The 17,769-nt window shown below is 47.5% G+C and overlaps 1 protein-coding gene across 5 annotated transcripts in view; it reads right to left on the reverse strand.

Moving 5' to 3' along the window:
- Hnf1b (HNF1 homeobox B) overlaps positions 1-17,769 on the reverse strand; it is a 53,306-nt gene that overhangs the window by 28,318 nt on the left and 7,219 nt on the right. For 3 of the 5 annotated variants that reach the window (XM_048446676.3, XM_048446675.3, XM_048446679.3), the window contains exons 3-4: positions 13,172-13,436; positions 11,155-11,390 (exon numbers count right to left, since the gene is read on the reverse strand). In XM_048446676.3, coding sequence (XP_048302633.2) covers positions 11,155-11,390; positions 13,172-13,436 — 501 coding nt within the window. The remainder of the gene's footprint in view (positions 1-11,154; positions 11,391-13,171; positions 13,437-17,769) is intronic. The other 2 variants (XM_048446678.3, XM_048446677.3) reach the window with 1 other exon arrangement.

Genomic DNA, 17,769 nt, shown 5'->3' on the forward strand with positions numbered 1-17,769 from the left:
GTGGAGAGAAATATTGGTTAAGGACAGAAAAGAAAAGGAAAGGAGAAACTAAAACACAATTAAAATAGAGGAAACATTACTGAGAGATTTGAACAATTTCATATCAGGAGGCATCAGAGAGGGGTGTGGAGGGGCATGTCAGATGCGGCAGGCTGCCTTCTGCGCCTGAGATCTTACCCTGTGATTTATTTTGGGCTGAAATGTAGTGTGTGTGTGTGTGGGGGGGTGTCATTCTCTAGTCTTGCAGCCCAAGGATAACATCTGTTCTAAGGGGACAAGAGCAAGTGCTCATGTTAATATAGTGGGCTTTAAACGTGATAACGCATACCCCACGTCATCTTGCTGCTTGGCAAGGAGGATTCACAGGCCTTGCAGACTGGTGAGATGCCTACATTTATACTTACCAACTTAGAAACCCATCTGTGGTCCCCTGGGTTTGTTTTTGTGGTTAGGAAAAGGATCGGTTAATGGGCACTTACTGTGGCAAAGTGAGTAATTTAAACACCCTTTTTAGAAAAGAAATGAAGGTAAAAACCTACGAAGGGTTAATGATGGGCATCGTTAGTCTAACGCCCGTGGGGGCAGACAGTGTCCTGCTGTAGTCTGGCTCCTGGGGTCCCTGTCTTTTCTGAGACGTTGCCTTTGCAGGCAGGGGTGATATGGCTGCAACAAAGGCTCCCAGGTTTGACTGACAGGGAGAATGGTGATGCTCCTAGTGGGTTGGGCAATGTGAGGAAGGCTATAAAGTCATCAGAGGACTGAGCCACTGGGTGTCCACACAAAGTAAGGACCTATAAATGGGCATCTGTATTGTGACTGAAGGGCTAATAAAGTTGCCTTAGAAAAGGGAGGTTTTTCCACTGTGAGCTATTCCTAAGCAATTCCCCCCACTAGGAGGGGATTTCCAGGGATAAGATCCTTGAAGGCCTGATAGGCATTGGAGCTGCCTCCTTAATGGAGGTTTGCCTGACCAAACCCCAGCCTCTTCATCACTATCACCGGGACAGCTCCATCAGCATCATCACCATCATCATCACTATTATCAGCAGCAGCAGCATGGCAGATCAATGCTGGTCACCCAGCAAGCTCCAGGTATCAGACACTGAGACTTTGGCAGGCGGATGATGACTGGCTTCTAGCCTGCTAGAAGAGGAGCACCAGGTGAGCCCTTGGGGAACACCATCAGAGAACTGACGGCCGCTCAGAGCCTGGCAGACTTTCTTCTGTCTCTTCAGACAACTCAGATATACAGAGTCTAGGTCTCAGGCCACCCAGTGGAAACTCAGAAAGACCCAGTCTCACACTTTCCTTGTCCAAGGAATATTGGTTAGTAAAAGATGATAAAAGCATCTAAGTCAGTAGACCATGAAACTAACTAGTACAACCAAACTAAGTGAGTGGTCTAAAACAGTAGAAACCAAGCTAGGAGAACATTAGGGAGAAAGCCAGGCTGTGCTCTTTGAGAAGTTTCTGGGAGCACTGAATGTTGGCACTATTTTGTGAACTTCAAACTTTAGGTAAGAGATGGCACATCAGGACACTTTTTTCCTGAAAAGGGAAGAAGCTATGTTTTAAATAATATTTACAGATGCCATAGAAAAATGAATGTTATGGTCAGTTTAACTATAAACTGGACCTAACTAACTTACAATGCAGAACATTTATGCATTAAGCATTTGTTCAGGAACCTCTCTATGACAGATAAATTTATTCCACCATTAAGTAGAGTGGCTACCATGGTGCCATGCCTAGCAGGAGAGACAGTGAAGAATCCAGCAGGGGCTTAGGGAGGGCTCAGCTCAGGGCTGGCTGTACCCCTCAGGCCTCCCTTCACTATAGGAACAAGGCAAAGCCTTTTGTGTTTTTCTTTGACAGGAAGGGGTGCTGAGCCCTGGAGTAGAATTCTACATAACAAAGAAGACAGGCTGCTCAGTTCTGTTCAATCCTCCAATCCATAAAACACCTAGAGCTCAGAGAAGCCCACTGTGCAAACTGCAGGGGTTGTGTGGAGAGGTCTCCTCCTTGCCACACAAGCACTCACCCAGGTTTCAGGGCCATCAGGGTCCAACAGGGGTGGACCAAGAAGAGGCATCCGTGGACCAGGTTCCAAGGCACGGGCATACAGTCTGCCACTCAAAGGCCCCGGAAGCGTCAACCTCTGGCAGTTATAGGTGTCCTGTTTATACCCAGTATAAATCTGTTTATTGTGACTGGCCCCACCCAATCTGCTGATGTCGTAAAGCCCTAATGGTCCCTAATAAAGGTGGAAGGCTTCTAGCAGCACAGAGTTCCTGACACGGGGATGGAGTGAGGGAGAGGGAAAAAAAGAGGGAGGCAGACAGATGATGAACTTAACGAGAAAGCTCCACCATGGCAAGCCTCTCTGTTCCTCAGACAGCGGAATCCGGGGCCTCAAGACTGGAAGCAGCACACAGTCTCCAAGCAATGACAGGTCAGAATCCTCAATGAGTTTAGTGATTTTTTTTCCCCAACCTTACTCCTGTTTGTTAGCCACTCTGGTTTTTCTGAATCTGAGTCCAGGGCTCCTGACCCAGCTGCCTCTCCTCTTCCAGCTGAGCAAAGAACCACTGCATCACGGCCAATCCTTCAGAAGGCTCCTGTTCTGCCTAGTCAAGTTACAGCTAACTCCTGTGTCCTGGGACACGTCACAATGCCAATGCTCTACACCCAAGTAATACTGCACCTAAGCAATTTTGATCCTACAGGGGTGTAAGCAATTTTGATCCTATAGGGGTGTGTGCAGCCTACCATGTCTACATTTAGTGAGCTCCCCAGATTACTCTGATGTGCTCTAGGAAGGAGATCTGAGAACCCCAGATTTTGCCAATGTTTCAGTTTCATGGTTCTGGATGTCTCAAATGATGACCCTGCAAAGCCACGGCCTTATCAAGAACCCTAGAGACCTAGAACCCTTTCTTGGTCAGCTTAGGACCTCTACAAGAGCCCCGAATCTTCCTCACCCAGCAATAAGATGACCTGGTGTATGTGTTATCACTTTGAAGCCTCATGACAGCCCTAGGCAGGTATTAGGGTCCTGACTGGGACAAAGAAGTCCAAGGTACTTATTTGAAAAGACACTGCCAGGTCATGACAGAGGGCAGCAAGCTGCTCAGAGGCAGCTTCCGCCAGGAAAGCACCATCCTCCCACAGTCTAATTACATACAAGTAATGCGTACAAGGAGTCTACTCACACCCTCTTTCATTAAAGGAGAAAATTGTCCTGCTAGGTACAGGAAACTCTTGGTCATCTGCTGCCCCTGACCTAGTGTGTGGTCCTGAGTCCCATCATCAGTCTGGACATGCATATCACAATTGCTTCTCACTGGTACTAAATGTCCATGAAGCTAAATAGATGTCCCCACGCAGTCCTAGGAAAGATGAGAAATTGCCCTATGTCCACTATGTGACAAGAAGCCAGCCTGAGTCTAGTATAGACACCCAGATGAGATTCTGGTTGGAAATATTCCAATTCTCTAAAAATCAAGATTGAACAAGACTCCATTAGAGACAGGGAATTAAGGGGACCCCTCCCAAATAACAACAACAAACAACCCCTCTTCCAAATAACAAACAACAGAAGCTAGCCTCTTCTGGTAACAACAGCCACACGTTATGAGAGCCTGCCACGTCCGGATGCTTTCCCTATACACACAAGCACTGTACCATTTCCTCCTCCAGCTTCTGCAGGTGGTTTGCCCACTGTACACTGAGAAGCTGAGGCTCAGATTCCAGAAGCCTGCCCAGGGTCACACAGAAATAAGTGACTACAATGAGGATGGAGGTTAGGTCTCCTCCACGACCCATGGCTCTATTGTCGTGCCCACTGAATTTAGAAGACGGGGTAAAGCCTTATTGAACAGGATTGGCAGTGGTTGGTCAAAGGAAGGTTGGGGGGACAGAAGGACATCAGCTGCTATTGGAGCTGCTCCAAGATGTTCCCTGCTGACAGTGAGGCCCCTGAGACATCTCCTTTGCCAGCACCAAAATACAAAAACTCAGGTCCCCCCTTCTACCCCTGACCCCTAATTAAAATATGCATCTGACACATCCCTGGTAATGGACATGCTCTTTAATACAGAGAAGCTTTAGAGTCAGGTCTCAACTCTTGGTGGCACATTGGGCTCACCTGGAAAGTTTTAGTACCTACTGAAGCCTGGCTAGCTCCCTAGAGAATCTAACACCGCAGGGCTGGGTGGTATTTGAGAGTTTTGCTGACCCAAGCAGCCTGCTTTCATATGATGTGTGAACCAAGAATGATATGCATGTGTGCATGTACACATATGTATATGTATGTATATGTGCATATATGTATGTGTATACCTATATTTTTAAAAATTATGTGCGTGAGTTTGTGAACCTGCCCACAGAGGCCAGAAGTGTTGGATGGCCCTGGAGCTGGGATTACAAGTGGTCACGAGCTGCCTGACAGGAGTACTGGGAATTTAATTGAGGTCCTCCCTCTTAACCACTGAGCCAGCTCTCCGGCCCTAGTTTTTATATTTTTAAAAAGTTGGAAAAAATCCAAGGGAGACTATGTCATGATATGTGAAAATAACATTAATCCAAACTGCAGATCCCATAAGGCTGTGTTTGGGGACAGCCACATTTACTTACTCACAGCCTCTGGCTGCTTTTATGCTCCACAGGCAGGGTTCAATGGCTGTGACTGTGGCCAAATAGCTTGAGAAGCCAAAACTATTTTCTTTGGATCTTTCCTGATAAAATTGCCTGACCTTGTCCTAGAGGGCCTGTAAACAGTCCAGGGTAATTAGGAGTGAGTGCTTCATTTGACTTTATTTTGAAGATAGATTATATTATACTAATAAATGTCATAAATATTATATGTAAAATGAACACATATATGTTCACATATATGTATGCATATTATGGGTATAGATTTGTGCACGTGCACACGCGTACACACATGCTTCCCCCTGGCTTCCGCGTTTGTGTTTTCACTTCCTGTTGAAAAGTGGGTAGAGGTAGCAGGCCAGCTCTTGCGCCTTCTATTAAGTGGGTGGCTTCAAAGGCCCTTGCCCAGATCTCTGCCTCTCACTGTGTCTCTAATACTTCACTCTCTCCAAGTTTCTGCTACTTCCCATCAAACATTTTACAAACAGATTCCAAGAGCACTTCTCCCATAAGCGGCAGGCTGGACTCTGTGCTTCCTGGCAGCTTCCTTCCTCTTTAGAGGGGATGGAGTAGAAGGGGGGAGGGGAGGGTGGTAGCAAAGAGTCCCAGAATCCTCTAAAGATCCTTCAGAGGGATTAGACGTAGCCAGTGGGCTGCCTCAGGTGATAGGAGTTCATTGTCAGCTGTAGGTCCCTTTGTACTGAGGCCAGAGCCCACCAGTGCCCTGCCCTGTGTCTTTGTATGCAGACCAGAACTGGCCCCCTAAGGTGCTGACAGCAGAATGCCTTTAAGACTAGGCCTCTTAATCTCATTAATATCCTAATTGTCTTCCCCAATCTAGTGGGAGTTGATAGGGTGTTACCCGCAAGATAAAACGACCTTTAAATTCAGGAGATAAAATGACCTTCAAATTCAGGAGATCAAATGACAGTCAGATTAAGTCCCCAAGAAGTAGAACATTAGAGCCCTGTACACCTCAGAACCCCTAGAGCAAGCCAGGATTCCAGGCGATTCTGTCTCTCCCACTAAGGGACAATAGGGCTGGCTCATTCACTCTGGGAACCTTTGCTGCTGAGATGAATATTTTTTACAGCTGCCCTCATAAACCCCCTCCTCTTGTCTGCTGCCCAGGGAGGGGGTGGAGTTCCCAGAGGTGAGCTGAGGTGCCTACCCTGTCTCACAGGCCCCCATTAAGTTGTTAAAGTTTTTAGTGCCCCAGACAGGGCCGAATGCAAGGGCAGTTCAAATCCCCATACAGAGAGGGATGGGCTTCGGAAAGAGAGGTCTTTGTTTCTTTCCACAGAATTCACCTTGTTCAGGGGCAGCAGCTGGGGAGAAACAGCGAACCAGCTAGACTCTGAGTCTTCTCCTTACCTCACCTCAGTCATTCAGATGGGAACCGCAGAAGTATAGAAGAGGTGCTCCCTTTCTCTCTCTCTGCACGTGCACATACATGCGCACACATGAGTGTGTGCGCGCACACACAGGAGTATAGAAGAATGGGCGCTCGCTCTCTCTCTCTCTCTCCTGTGTGTGTGTTAGCTTTCATGTTTAAAAGATTTTAGTGTGTGCATAGAACAAATAAAGACAGATGGACAGGGTATTACAGGTCAAAACCTGTTCCTGTCCCACTGCTGACTAACTCTATGAACTTGGGCAAATTGCATTCTGAACATTTTACCTTCGCTTAGTTGACAAATGTGGCTATCAATACAGACAGCACTCATCTTCCTAGGTTTGGGGGAAGGTTAAATGAGATGAAGCACACAGGTGCCAGTCCAGGGATCGGTACCAAAGAAGTGCTGAACCAACACAGAATGTTTGTCATTTCTCATCTTCAGTCTGCCTTGCTCCCGGGTGTCTCTGCAGTCTCCTGAGTATGGTATAGCTTTGTGCCACGGAGAAGTGTAGCTATCCAGGCCATTTTTACCTTGACCAGGAATGGATCTGCTTTGTCCAAGCCATGGGGTTGGGTTCCAGGAGCCACTGAGGATGCTGCCACGGGAGACTAAGTGGGGAGCAGGAGGCAGGACTCTGGGATTTCAAGTTCTGACACCTGTCAGGGAAGTCTGGTCTGCTGGGCTGGGGAAGGACGGGGTAGAGTTCAAAGGCAAGAGAAGACAGCAGCCACGGAAACAATATGTCCTTTTAGGCTGTGGCCCAGAGGCCCAAAACTTATCCTAGGGAGGCGTCTTCTCCCTTCTCTGACTCACTGCCTTTGCTAAAGAACAAGCACTCACTTCCTCCTAAAAAGATCGTTTAAGAGAGACGACACGTGTGGGAGAGCAAAGGCTGCCGGGGGCTGCGTGTCCCTCCCTTGCCTCCTTTGGGGAGGTAGCCAGAGGACTTAGACTAGAGCAAGGTGGACAATGACCAGAACCACCCAGATCAGGCTACCGATACCAGTCCTGGGCCAAGGCTAGCCCAGCTCCCATCCCACAACTTCCTCCTCTGAGCCAATCAATACAAGCACCAGTCTCCAACCAGCTCCTTTCTCTTGCCACAGCCCTGCCCTCTGACCTTTTGGGGGCCTTTTCCTTGATTCAGCTCCAGAATGGAGGTAGAGGCCATCACTCCGGCTCTGCTCAATGGCCCCAGAAAAGGTTGACACGGGGCCCTATAACCAGGGACAGCTCCTGCTGGCCAGAGCTGGAACGGGGAGGGTGGCAGATAAAGGCCTTCCAGTCTGAAGATAAATGGCTGCCTGCAGCCTGCTACAGTAACTTTAGGCCCCCAAGAAGAAGAGACAAAGGTTGCCCCTGTGACACTCACTGGGAAGATGAAGGCCCGGCAGTAGCAGTCAGGCTGGTTCAAAGCCCCAGCTTAATTGTCGATTAAGCATGCATAAGGGAGACAAAGCCATGACAACCCCTGGCTGCATGCTGGTGTGCGATTGTAAAGGCAGAGAGGGGCAAGGCTGAAAACAGCTGATTCTGCTGACTGTGTTTGTAGGGTACCTTGTAACCAACCGGCGCTGACAGAGGCAAAGTGCTCCTTCTGCCGTCCCTATTGTGTGGGACATTCCAGGACCAGGGTCACACTGTGGTCATCGTGGGCAAGTGGGGCACATGCCATATATAAGCATGGCTGGGAGGGAAGGGGCTTGCATAGAAAAAGGAGCCTCAACTCTCCAAGAAGAGGATTCTGGGAGGTTCCTCTCGTTGGTGCTGCCAGACCTCCTGGCTCAGGTGCTGGGGTTCAGAGAAGACACTGTTGCAGAGCAGGGGGCTTAGATGTTGATGTCTTGTCCCTCCCCAGCTCAACTTTGGAGACTGCCAGTGTTAGGAGCTGGGGAGATGGCTCAGGGGGTAAAAGTGCTTGCTATGCAAGAAAAAAGACCAGAGTTCAGAGCTCCAGCACCCATGGAAATGCTGGGCGGGCACAGGCTTTGTCTATCATTCTGCATATTGGGAGATGTATATAGGGGTGCCTCAGAGTAAGGAAGCTGCCTAGAGTATATCTAGTGTAATCTCACAAGTAAATCTAGTAAGCTCTATGTTCAAATAAGAGGCCCTGCCTTAATGCATAAGGTAGAGAGCCAGCAAAAAAGACACTGGACATCAACCTCCTACTTCTCTCTTAGCCTCCTTTGCACTGCATCTCCAGTGGCTTACAGATTCCTAACCCCATGGCTTAGAACACACACACACACACACACACACACACACACAGAGTGTGTGCTCATACACGAGCACACACCATAAGCATATGTGCCCATGGAGAGCAAGAGAAAGTGAACAAGATAGAGATAGATAAATGATAGATAGATAGATAGATGATAGATAGATAGATAGATTGATAGACGATAGACAGATAGACAGATGATATATGAATGAGAGAGAGAGAGAGAGAGAGAGAGAGAGAGAGAGAGAGAGAGAGAGAGAGAGAGAGATGATAAATAGACAGAAAACCAGTGCTGATACTGGGTGTTGTCTCCAAGTTTTAGGTTCCAAGTCAGCTATGTTTACTATGAAAAGGGTACAGTAAGGCTCCGCAGTCCAGACTTGATCACTGCTGTCTCACCAGCCCTGGGGAAAGTTCTAAGAGCCATCTTGACAGCCTCAGAAGGACATCTAGGGTTCTAATTCCAGCGTTTCAGCGCACAGTGGTCACTTCTCTGCCAGTCCCAGGAGAGAACGTGTCTGACTGCCTCTTAGGATTAATGTCCATGTGTGAAATTAAGAAGAAAACAGGCTCCTTTTGCCTGCCCTTATTGCCACTGCCTCGTTTATACCGAGGTGACAGGAGCCATCTCTCTGTGGTTTGCTGGGAAAGGTGGTTATTTACAGGTTCACCCATTTAATCCTCACATGCACCCAGCACCCATGTGACACACAGGAAATTCAGAGCTCATGGGAATTACTCACATGCGTCACCTGCCAACTTAGAATCATTTCAAAATGACACCCAGACAATCCAGTCCCTGGGCGGTCAAGGACTACCCTGATGTACCATGAGGGAAAACAAAGGCCTAAACAGCCACTGAAAATACCCAGTGTCCTGTAAAAACCCAACCCCCATAACAGCTATAGGATCTTTCTCTCCCTAGAAAAGCCCATGTTGCCCCCAGAGATGATCTTGACTCCAAACTGATACTAGAGGCTCCATGTTGGTGAGAGGTCCTCCCTACAGGGTATAAATTTTGAGGATGCAGGGCCCTGTGTTCCCAGCATCTTCCTTTTCCTCCCTATTTAACATACTGGCTAGGCATGAACTCCGTCACGGAACTATGGCCCCAATTTATATTGTCAGGACCTGGTTAGCACTTAATGCTTATTTATGTTGCAAGAATCAACAGATTCAACATCTCATCACCATTGTATGAATTTGGACAAATAATCTCTGGGCCTCAGTTTCTTTCTTTAAAGTCCTTCTGAGTTGTAGCCTTTTCATAATTTTCATTAAGGTCTGGAATTTGGGGCAACCCAAGACACTCCATTTTCAGTGGCCCATACCCTTCTCAGATACCCATTTGAGGCTGTCTCCTGCCTTTGTCCCCACTTCTGCACTGCTTCTAATACCTGGCCCTGCTGCCCTAGCTCTCTAGCTCTCCAGCCAGCATACAGAGAGAGCCTAAGCTAGCGACCCTGTGGTGACCTCAGAACAACCCCAGCTTGTCAGAAAGCTGCTGAGCCTTTGTTTGGCTTGCCGGCTCCCTGACTTTGGTGTGGAGATCACAGGTCCCAGCACAATGGTCATTGTCTTCTCAACAATGATCCTTGCCCTGACCACGCCCCACACAGCTTCCAGATTTAGCTCTATGGATCACTGTGGTGGGTGAAAGCTCCAGCCCTGCTCAGTATCAACTCTAAGCCATCCACCACCTACCTGCCAAACCTTGTTTTCTATTGATGGAAGGGGGTAAGTCAGGCCAAAAGTTGCTCCCCTCACTGCCTTCAGGTTTTTTTTGCCTCTCATGAATAAGCCAACTTTCTTTTGGAGTATCTGAGTCCTTCCTGATGCTCAGAGCAGGGCCTAGAGAAACTCAAGCCTGGCTTTATGCTGGTCAATTTCAGGTCTCAGGCTGTATCTCCTGTAAGTGGTAGGCTTGCAACAAATGTCTGCATATCACCCTGCTGGTAACTCAGACCCTGTCCTGATAATTTGGATTACCCAACATATGGGTCAGCTCCCAGCTCTTGGGTCTTTCCCTTAGAAAAGAAAACTAGCAGTGTAGGGAGGAAGGGACTTTGGAGGACAGTAGATTGGGACAATGGCTGGCTTTCCTTTCTCCAGCCTTTCCCCAGATCAGGAAGCAGTGCTGTTTGGTATACATGGGTACCAAACAACCACCTATAAGCACCTCCTCATTTCTGGTAAACTTTCTTAAGAGAAATAAAGCCCAGGAGCAGAAGACATGGCTGGCATAGTGCTTGGCATACAGGGGTCTCTTTCCACATGAGGATATAGGTTTGTGTTTTGACACATTCAAACCCCAGGGCAGAGACATTCTGATCCAGGCCGACACGGTACAAACTCTTTAGCCAGCTCATCACCAAAGATCTCAAGGGATGGACCTCATCTTAATCCTGGCTCAGCACAGCAGAGACTGCCACCTAAGCGGCCTTTCCCTAATAGCCACTTGTCTTCTCCTGTTGAAACCAGAGAGTGCCAGATAGGATATAGCCCAGCATGGCAGAGGGTGGCCAAAATGCCATTCTCCATCATATTGACCAGAGATACAACACTATCATCCCCCCTGCCTGCAGCTCGGACCTGGCACCCCCAAAAGGCAGCCTTCTCCGGGGAATATCTGTGTGGCTGAGTCAGCAGCCACCCAGGGAGAATGAAGGCAGGGAAGAAAAGGGCAAAGGGCTCCTTGAGGGCCCAGCGGCTGAGCAAGAAGTGGGAGGAAACCTGACCAAAGGCACGCACTCTCTCATGAGAATGTTCTAGCAATGGGAGGAAAGCAGGTCTGTGGTCATCTCAGAGTATCCGCCCCTCCGGCGAGGACAGCGACAGTCAGTTCCCAGACAGTGAGAAGCACAGCTCTCGACTCACCTGACAGCTTGTTGGGAGGAGAGGAGCTGGGCTGGTGGTGAGGGGAGCCGTGGGTGAGCAGGGGGTTCAGGTTGTGCGTCTGGTTGGAGCTGTAGGCGTCCATGGCCAGTTTCTGCCGGAATGCTTCTTCCTTCCGGCGGTTTGCAAACCAGTTGTAGACACGGACCTCTGTGACCAAGTTGGAGCCTAGGCCATGGGCTTTGGATGGGGAGACCCCTCGTTGCAAACATTCTGCCCTGCAAAGAACAGGGGCGGGGGATGGTGAGTGAGGGTGGCTGGAGTAATTGCATGTGCTGGGTGGGCCCCAAATACACAGTCACAGTAGAGGCTGAAGGTCAGTGGGGGCTAGAGGCCTGTCCAGAGAGAGGCCATCCTCACATTATCTGAGAAGGCTGGAGGGAAGCTTTAGAGTGGGTACTGAGTAAGCTAAACTATCTAGAAGGCCAAGCATAGGCCCCTATGTGGTTCCAATTACATGAGGGCAAGCCAAAGATTAGCAATTTCAACAGATGGCCTGGTGATCAGCCTCCCGACACCTTCCTTACTGCCTCACGAAAGGCTGACTCTGAGTCTCTTCCAGGCACTGTGAGAGGCATCTGGGCTTTGGGGGTTTGGATACTCCCCCAAAGGGTGCAGGGAATCCGGATTCCACATTCATACTCTGGGGCAAAGAGCAAGCGGAGAGGGGTGGGGTCATTATGGAGGTAGCCAGAGAGGGTAGGTCTCTGCTTATGAGCACCAATGAAACCCCCAGCCCACTGTGAGCTGTGCTCTTGGACACCACTCAGTGGAAGACCTTGTGTCAAACCCAGGCTGCTTCCCTACTCGGCTTCCCTGGCTCTGTGTTTTTACTGCCAAGGTTGCTTGGCTCAGAGATAAAACCAAAGCCCCCCAGGCCTCTGCCAGAGCAAGGAGCAAATGTTCTAGAGAGTCAAAATGGGAATGAAAGAGAATAAAGAAAGAAGGAAGCCAAAAGCACTTTCCAAGGATTTCCAGTGTTTGCTTTTAAAAAATGGTAAACAGTTAAGACATAGAAAGGAGTCTGTCCAGTCAGTGTAGACAGAACCAACCAAAGCGATCCAACCAATTCTTCTCTCCTGCTAATTTCCTTAATTGGTTGCTTGAGACAGGGTCTCACTTGAAGTCCAGATGGGCCTCAGACTCTCCAACTTCCTCCCTTTGCCTCCTGAGTGTTGGGATTCTAGATGGGACATTTATGTAAACCTTATAAAACCTGTGCCAGGTCCCGGCTTTTTTCCAGTCACATGGGGATACCATTAGTAGAGACCAGAGCTGAGGGACAGTTTGGTGTTGCCTGTATGGAGTTGCCTGTATGGAGTGGAAACTCATCTCTCCAGCATTAGATTTCATATTAGAGCTTTTTAGAATATCTGCCCTAAGATAATCACTTGTGGGAATAATAATTTAGTATTTCGCAGAGGTGAGGTTTCATGATTGACAAGCAACAATGCTGTGCAGGCTCCGTAAATGCAGGGCATCTTGGATCTTTCTTTCTTCTTTTAAATATTCATTTGTGTGAATATTCATATTTCACCCGCTTTAGGGACAATTTGCAAGATTTGCTTCTCTCTCCATCATGTGGATTCACTAAACTCAGGCAGTCAGGTTTGACAGCAAATGCCTTAAGCCTCTGAGCCATCTTGCCAATCCTCCTCAGAGATTTTTTGGGGGGTGGGGTGGTTTCGAGACAGGGTTTCTCTGTAGCTTTGGAGTCTGTCCTGGAACTAGCTCTTGTAGACAAGGCCTGCCTCAGCCTCCTGAGTGCTGGGCTCCTCAGAGCTTTTAATATGATAAAATAAGCTGGGGCTTCTGAAGAAGTACTCCTGTGATGTGTCTCAAACATATTTACTAATAAACTGAATTTGGGATTCTGTAGAACACACTTGGGGAGACCCTGATTTAGCCACACTTGGGTGGATAACCAGTGTCTCAATGGTTGTCACAGGACCAAGGGAGATGAACCTTCCCAATTGCTCAAGAGGGTGCCTGGTATTACCTGTTACATTCCTCCACTAAGGCCTCCCTCTCCTCCTTGCTGGGATTCTTTTGCCGGTCGTAGGCCTGGTACAAAATTTGCTGGGATGCGGGCCCCCATTTGAACCGGTTGCGGCGCATCTTCTTGTTGGCGGGCTCAGAGCAGGCATCCTCGGACTGCCCAGGCCCCTGGTTCTGTTGACTGAACTCTGGAAAGAGAAACAGCAGCTGATCCTGACTGCTTTTGTCTGTCATATTTCCAGAGCTCTGGACTGTCTGGTTGAACTCTGAAAAGAGAAAGGAGTAGATTTGATAGAGCCTGTAGCCTTCACTCCACAGACAGGTAGACAGACAGACAGACACAGACACGATGGACCAATAGACCCCTGATTCCTCTCCCTTAAGCTTCACGATCTGCTCTAATTTCATGTGGGGATAGAGAGGGGATGCCTTGTGGCAGGCTCCTCACGGCACAGCCTGTGTCCCCAGCAAAGCTACCCTTTCCTTTCTTGGACAGAGCTTAGATATAGCCAAGTCAGTGTTTTGAGAAAATTAATTATTTTCCTTTGACTCATTGACCTTCTGACATTAAGACACTCTGAGTCCTGAATGCTTGTATTTTTATTGGTTGATTGATTGATCAAATTGATCAATTGATTCTTTTTTTTTTGAGAGATAGAGAGAGAGTTTCTCTGTGTATCTCTGGCTGTCCCGGAACTTACTCTGTAGACCAGGCTAACCTCGAACTCAGAGATCTGCCTGTTTCTGCTTCCCACGTGCTGGGATTAAAAGTGTGTACAACCACTGCCTGGCTCTGAATGCTTGTGTTTTGATGTCAAGGGGATAAGCCTAATCAAGTCTCAGGCCCAGGGAAAATTGTTCAAAGGTGTATTTTACACTTACCTACCATGTTTAGAGGCAATGTGTAGCCCTCCTGCTCTTTACCCTTCCTCTCTCCTGGGCACCTGCATTCCAACGTTAGGTTCTTTGAAAAACATGAAATCTCAAACTTTTTAAATCATGCCTTGAAATAAAAATGGAGCTTTGCATTTGCAAAAGAAGGTGTTCCTTAGAGGGGCTGGAGAGATGGCTCAGAGGTTAAGAGCATTGCCTGCTCTTCCAAAGGTCCTGAGTTTAATTCCCGGCAACCACATGGTGGCTCACAACCATCTGTAATGGGGTCTGGTGCCCTCTTCTGGCCTGCAGGCATACACACAGACAGAATATTGTATACATAATAATAAAAAAAAGATGTTCCTTAAACTTCTAGTATGGTTGCAAAGGCAATAGTGTGTGTGTGTATGTGTTTTGTGAGGTGTATATTCTATGTGTGTGCGTGTGTGTATGTATGTGGTATGCACGTGGTATGTGTGTCATGTATGTGTGTGTCCCAGAGAACCTTTAATGAGGGAGATGGCTCGAGATCTGCCCACATAATTTGAAAGATGAAAGTGCAGAGTCTGGAACAGAGGAGCTTTGCAGGGATGATGCTGAAGGGGCTGGAGAAAGGTGAAGGAAACACCTAGCTGCTACTTTCCAGACCCAGGCAGAATAACCTTTAATCCATCTTCAAAGAATGAATGAGCAGTGGAGGACAGCCTGGCCTATATAGTTGGAATGAGGATTGATATCCACTTTATTAAGAAGGGAACTACATTGTCTTCTCCCTCTTATCTGCATGGAGCAGGGTTCGCAGAGGCGCTGGATATATAACAAAATCATTTCCCAGTCCCTGCATGCTGTTTACACTTGGAGGTCATGGTCCTCATTTATTGCACAGCTGTTTATTGTGTTAGTCTGTAAGTTATATAGGTACTAAAAATTATAGATCAATAGTCATCTACGTTTGCCATACTTATAGTTAGACTAATCAGGTTCTTTAGATACATAGAGATTATATTCTGCACAGATAGATAATCTTCAACTACTTCAAAGAGCTGTACAAAATGACATCTGAATAACTTAGAATTCTGTTGAAGTGAGACACAATTGCTCCTGGCAGCACCGATCTATTCTCTAGAGAATGTTGAGCACTGAAGACACTCCACTTGGAGCTTGTTTTCTTCTTGGCAAAACTGGCCTTTGGGCAAAGAAATGCCCGTGCCTCAACCACTGACAAGATATATAGTATCCAGAAATGGATAAGCAGGACTGTCAAATCTTGCCAAGACAGGGTAGGACGGTTTTGAAAAATTTTTTGCCTTTGAAAACGGTCTGTCAGTTATTCTAGGCCTTAGCCAAAGTTGGTTGCTTCAACATTGCAAATGAGATTTTGGGTGATTGCCCAGGTAGCCAGTTTTATCTGTCATTTGTTGCACATTTTGGAAGTTGCTTGATTGCACTTCCTGCTTACTCAAGTAATATTATTTCCCTTCTCGGATCTTCGATGGGGTTGAAGACTAAATAATTGTAGTTTCATGACTTGGCCAAGTTATTTATTATACAAAACTTAAGCTAGTTAGAATAGGATATCTGTTTTTATTGTCTATAACTTTTATTAGACTTAGAACTCTCTTATTTAAACAAAAGGGGGAGATGCCGTAGGAAGACCCGCCTACTGGGGGCGTGGCCTCTTATACTATATACAGGGACACAGAACCTGCATCTATCTCTTTATCTCCTTCCCCTTGCTCTCTTTCATTGATTGCTCGTTCCGATTGGATTCAATCTCCATCCATCATTCAAGCAGAGAATCCTGATTTGTGAGTTTACCCCTAAATAAATATTTATCTCTCAGTTCTGAGCTAGTGTGGGATTTCTTTTAAGTGTCCGTTCACCGCTTCACCTGGCGGGTTCACCGCGACACTTGCACCCCATGCTCTGACCTGGGTGTTTCCTTTCTCAGTTCCCAGAGTCACTCATAATTCTGAGAGTCCAGCCACAACCTCCAGAGCTTCTGGGTGTGCCGTAATCTCAGATAATGGGATCACAGATCTGTGCTACTTACTATACTAACTTTGAACCCCTCCACAAACCTCACTAGTGTCTCCAGTCTGTATACCTGGGATGTTATGACTTGTCATGGGCTATCCTTCTATTTTGGCCCTTTTCAAGGAAGTGATAGGCTTCTTCCCAGCCTAAACTTAGGATCCCTGCCGCAGGTGGGGATGCCTTTGTTTAGCCAATGGCCAATTCGGAAGTAGCCTCCTAGGTGAATGGATGGCCTTTGTCACCGGAGACTTTGATTTGAGATGGTCCTTGAGTTTGTCCCTAAGTTGAGATCTTAGGGTTCTGTTTGCACTGATGCCCACTGTGTTTTTAGAAACCAGAAGCAACCTCTGCTAAATGTAAAAGTAGAATGTTATCAGCGTCCCAAGGGATGATGAGGGAGAATGGTAACTCCTCCCACAGCCAGATGTTTACAGGTGTTTCCAGTCCATCACTCAGTCTTCACAGTCTATGTGCTGTCACTTGAGAGTGAAGGTAGACACACAAGTCCCCTGTGAAGCCGGGGAGAGGACCAGTTAATGTCTCCCCTGTTCCCCGTGGAGCCCCGCACCACATCTGTAGAGTCCCCTGTGAGGAATGGCCAAGGCCAGTGAGGATAACCCCAAGTGTCTGGGAATCACTTGAGATGTTTTCATTTGACATGAACAGATGTCACTACAGTTCACAGGAAGTGGGCTGTGTCTGTGGTTCAACACCCCGTACGTATAACCCTTCACCTAATTCTCATAGCCTTGCTATGGGGGAAGTGTCATTATTTCCAACAGCAGATAAAGAAACTCAAGTTCAGAGTGGTTAAGTCACATGAGCCTAGGGTGCTCTCCTGTTCCTAGCCACTAGCTTATGAATCACCCAAACAGTAATGGCCCGAGCTCCCCAAATCTCACTTAGGTGGAGGAGGCTTTTGCTGCTGCGCAGCCCCCAGTACGAGACTGCTCTTTTGGGAGACAGCAGCTTACACAGGGTCTGAACCCAGAGCATCTGTGAGCCAGTCAGGGCCTCCAGGCTTCAGGGACCTGGCCTAGTCACACTCAGCGTTTGAAGAGCTAGACCCTCGCAGGCACCTCCAGCTACCATCAATGCCCCCTGCTTCATTTCAAATAAAATGGAATAGAAAACGTTTGAGGCCCATTAAAACGACACTGGGACAGTTGCTCTGGCAGACTTATCCTAGACTGAGGAGCTAATCCAGAAGGTTCTCCACATATAGAGACAGCCTGTGAATGGCACAGATGTGGCACCATCTATTAGTCTGGCTCTTCATGAAACTTTCATGCATCATCTCATTTCTATCTCCTCTTTCTCTTTCCACTCAATCCATTCACTTGGTCTTTCTTTTATTTCTCTCTTCAATTTTTGACCCATGCTGGTGTGTCTTTTTATTCTTTAAGAAGGGATAGAAATGCTGCCTCCTCCAGTAAGTCCTCTGGGATTTCTCCAGGTGATCTTGCAGTCACTCTGCAGCCCAGTGGACGCCGTTTAAAGAGCACTTGTAAAGGAGCTGCCATTAATTGCTCAAGCTTCTCAACTCCTTCAGAAGAGTCTGAGTCCCTGGAGACAAGGACCTGTATACCCTACAGCCTACCATAGTGCTCGGGACATGACAAGGTGTGTGTATGATAATTAAGGAATAAGCCCTTAAGTACTATCTCCTGTAACTTTAAACCCCCAAAC

Source organism: Myodes glareolus, chromosome 9 (assembly GCF_982192425.1).
Source record: "Myodes glareolus chromosome 9, mMyoGla1.1, whole genome shotgun sequence".
In the NCBI taxonomy this organism is placed as follows: Eukaryota; Metazoa; Chordata; class Mammalia; order Rodentia; family Cricetidae; genus Myodes; species Myodes glareolus.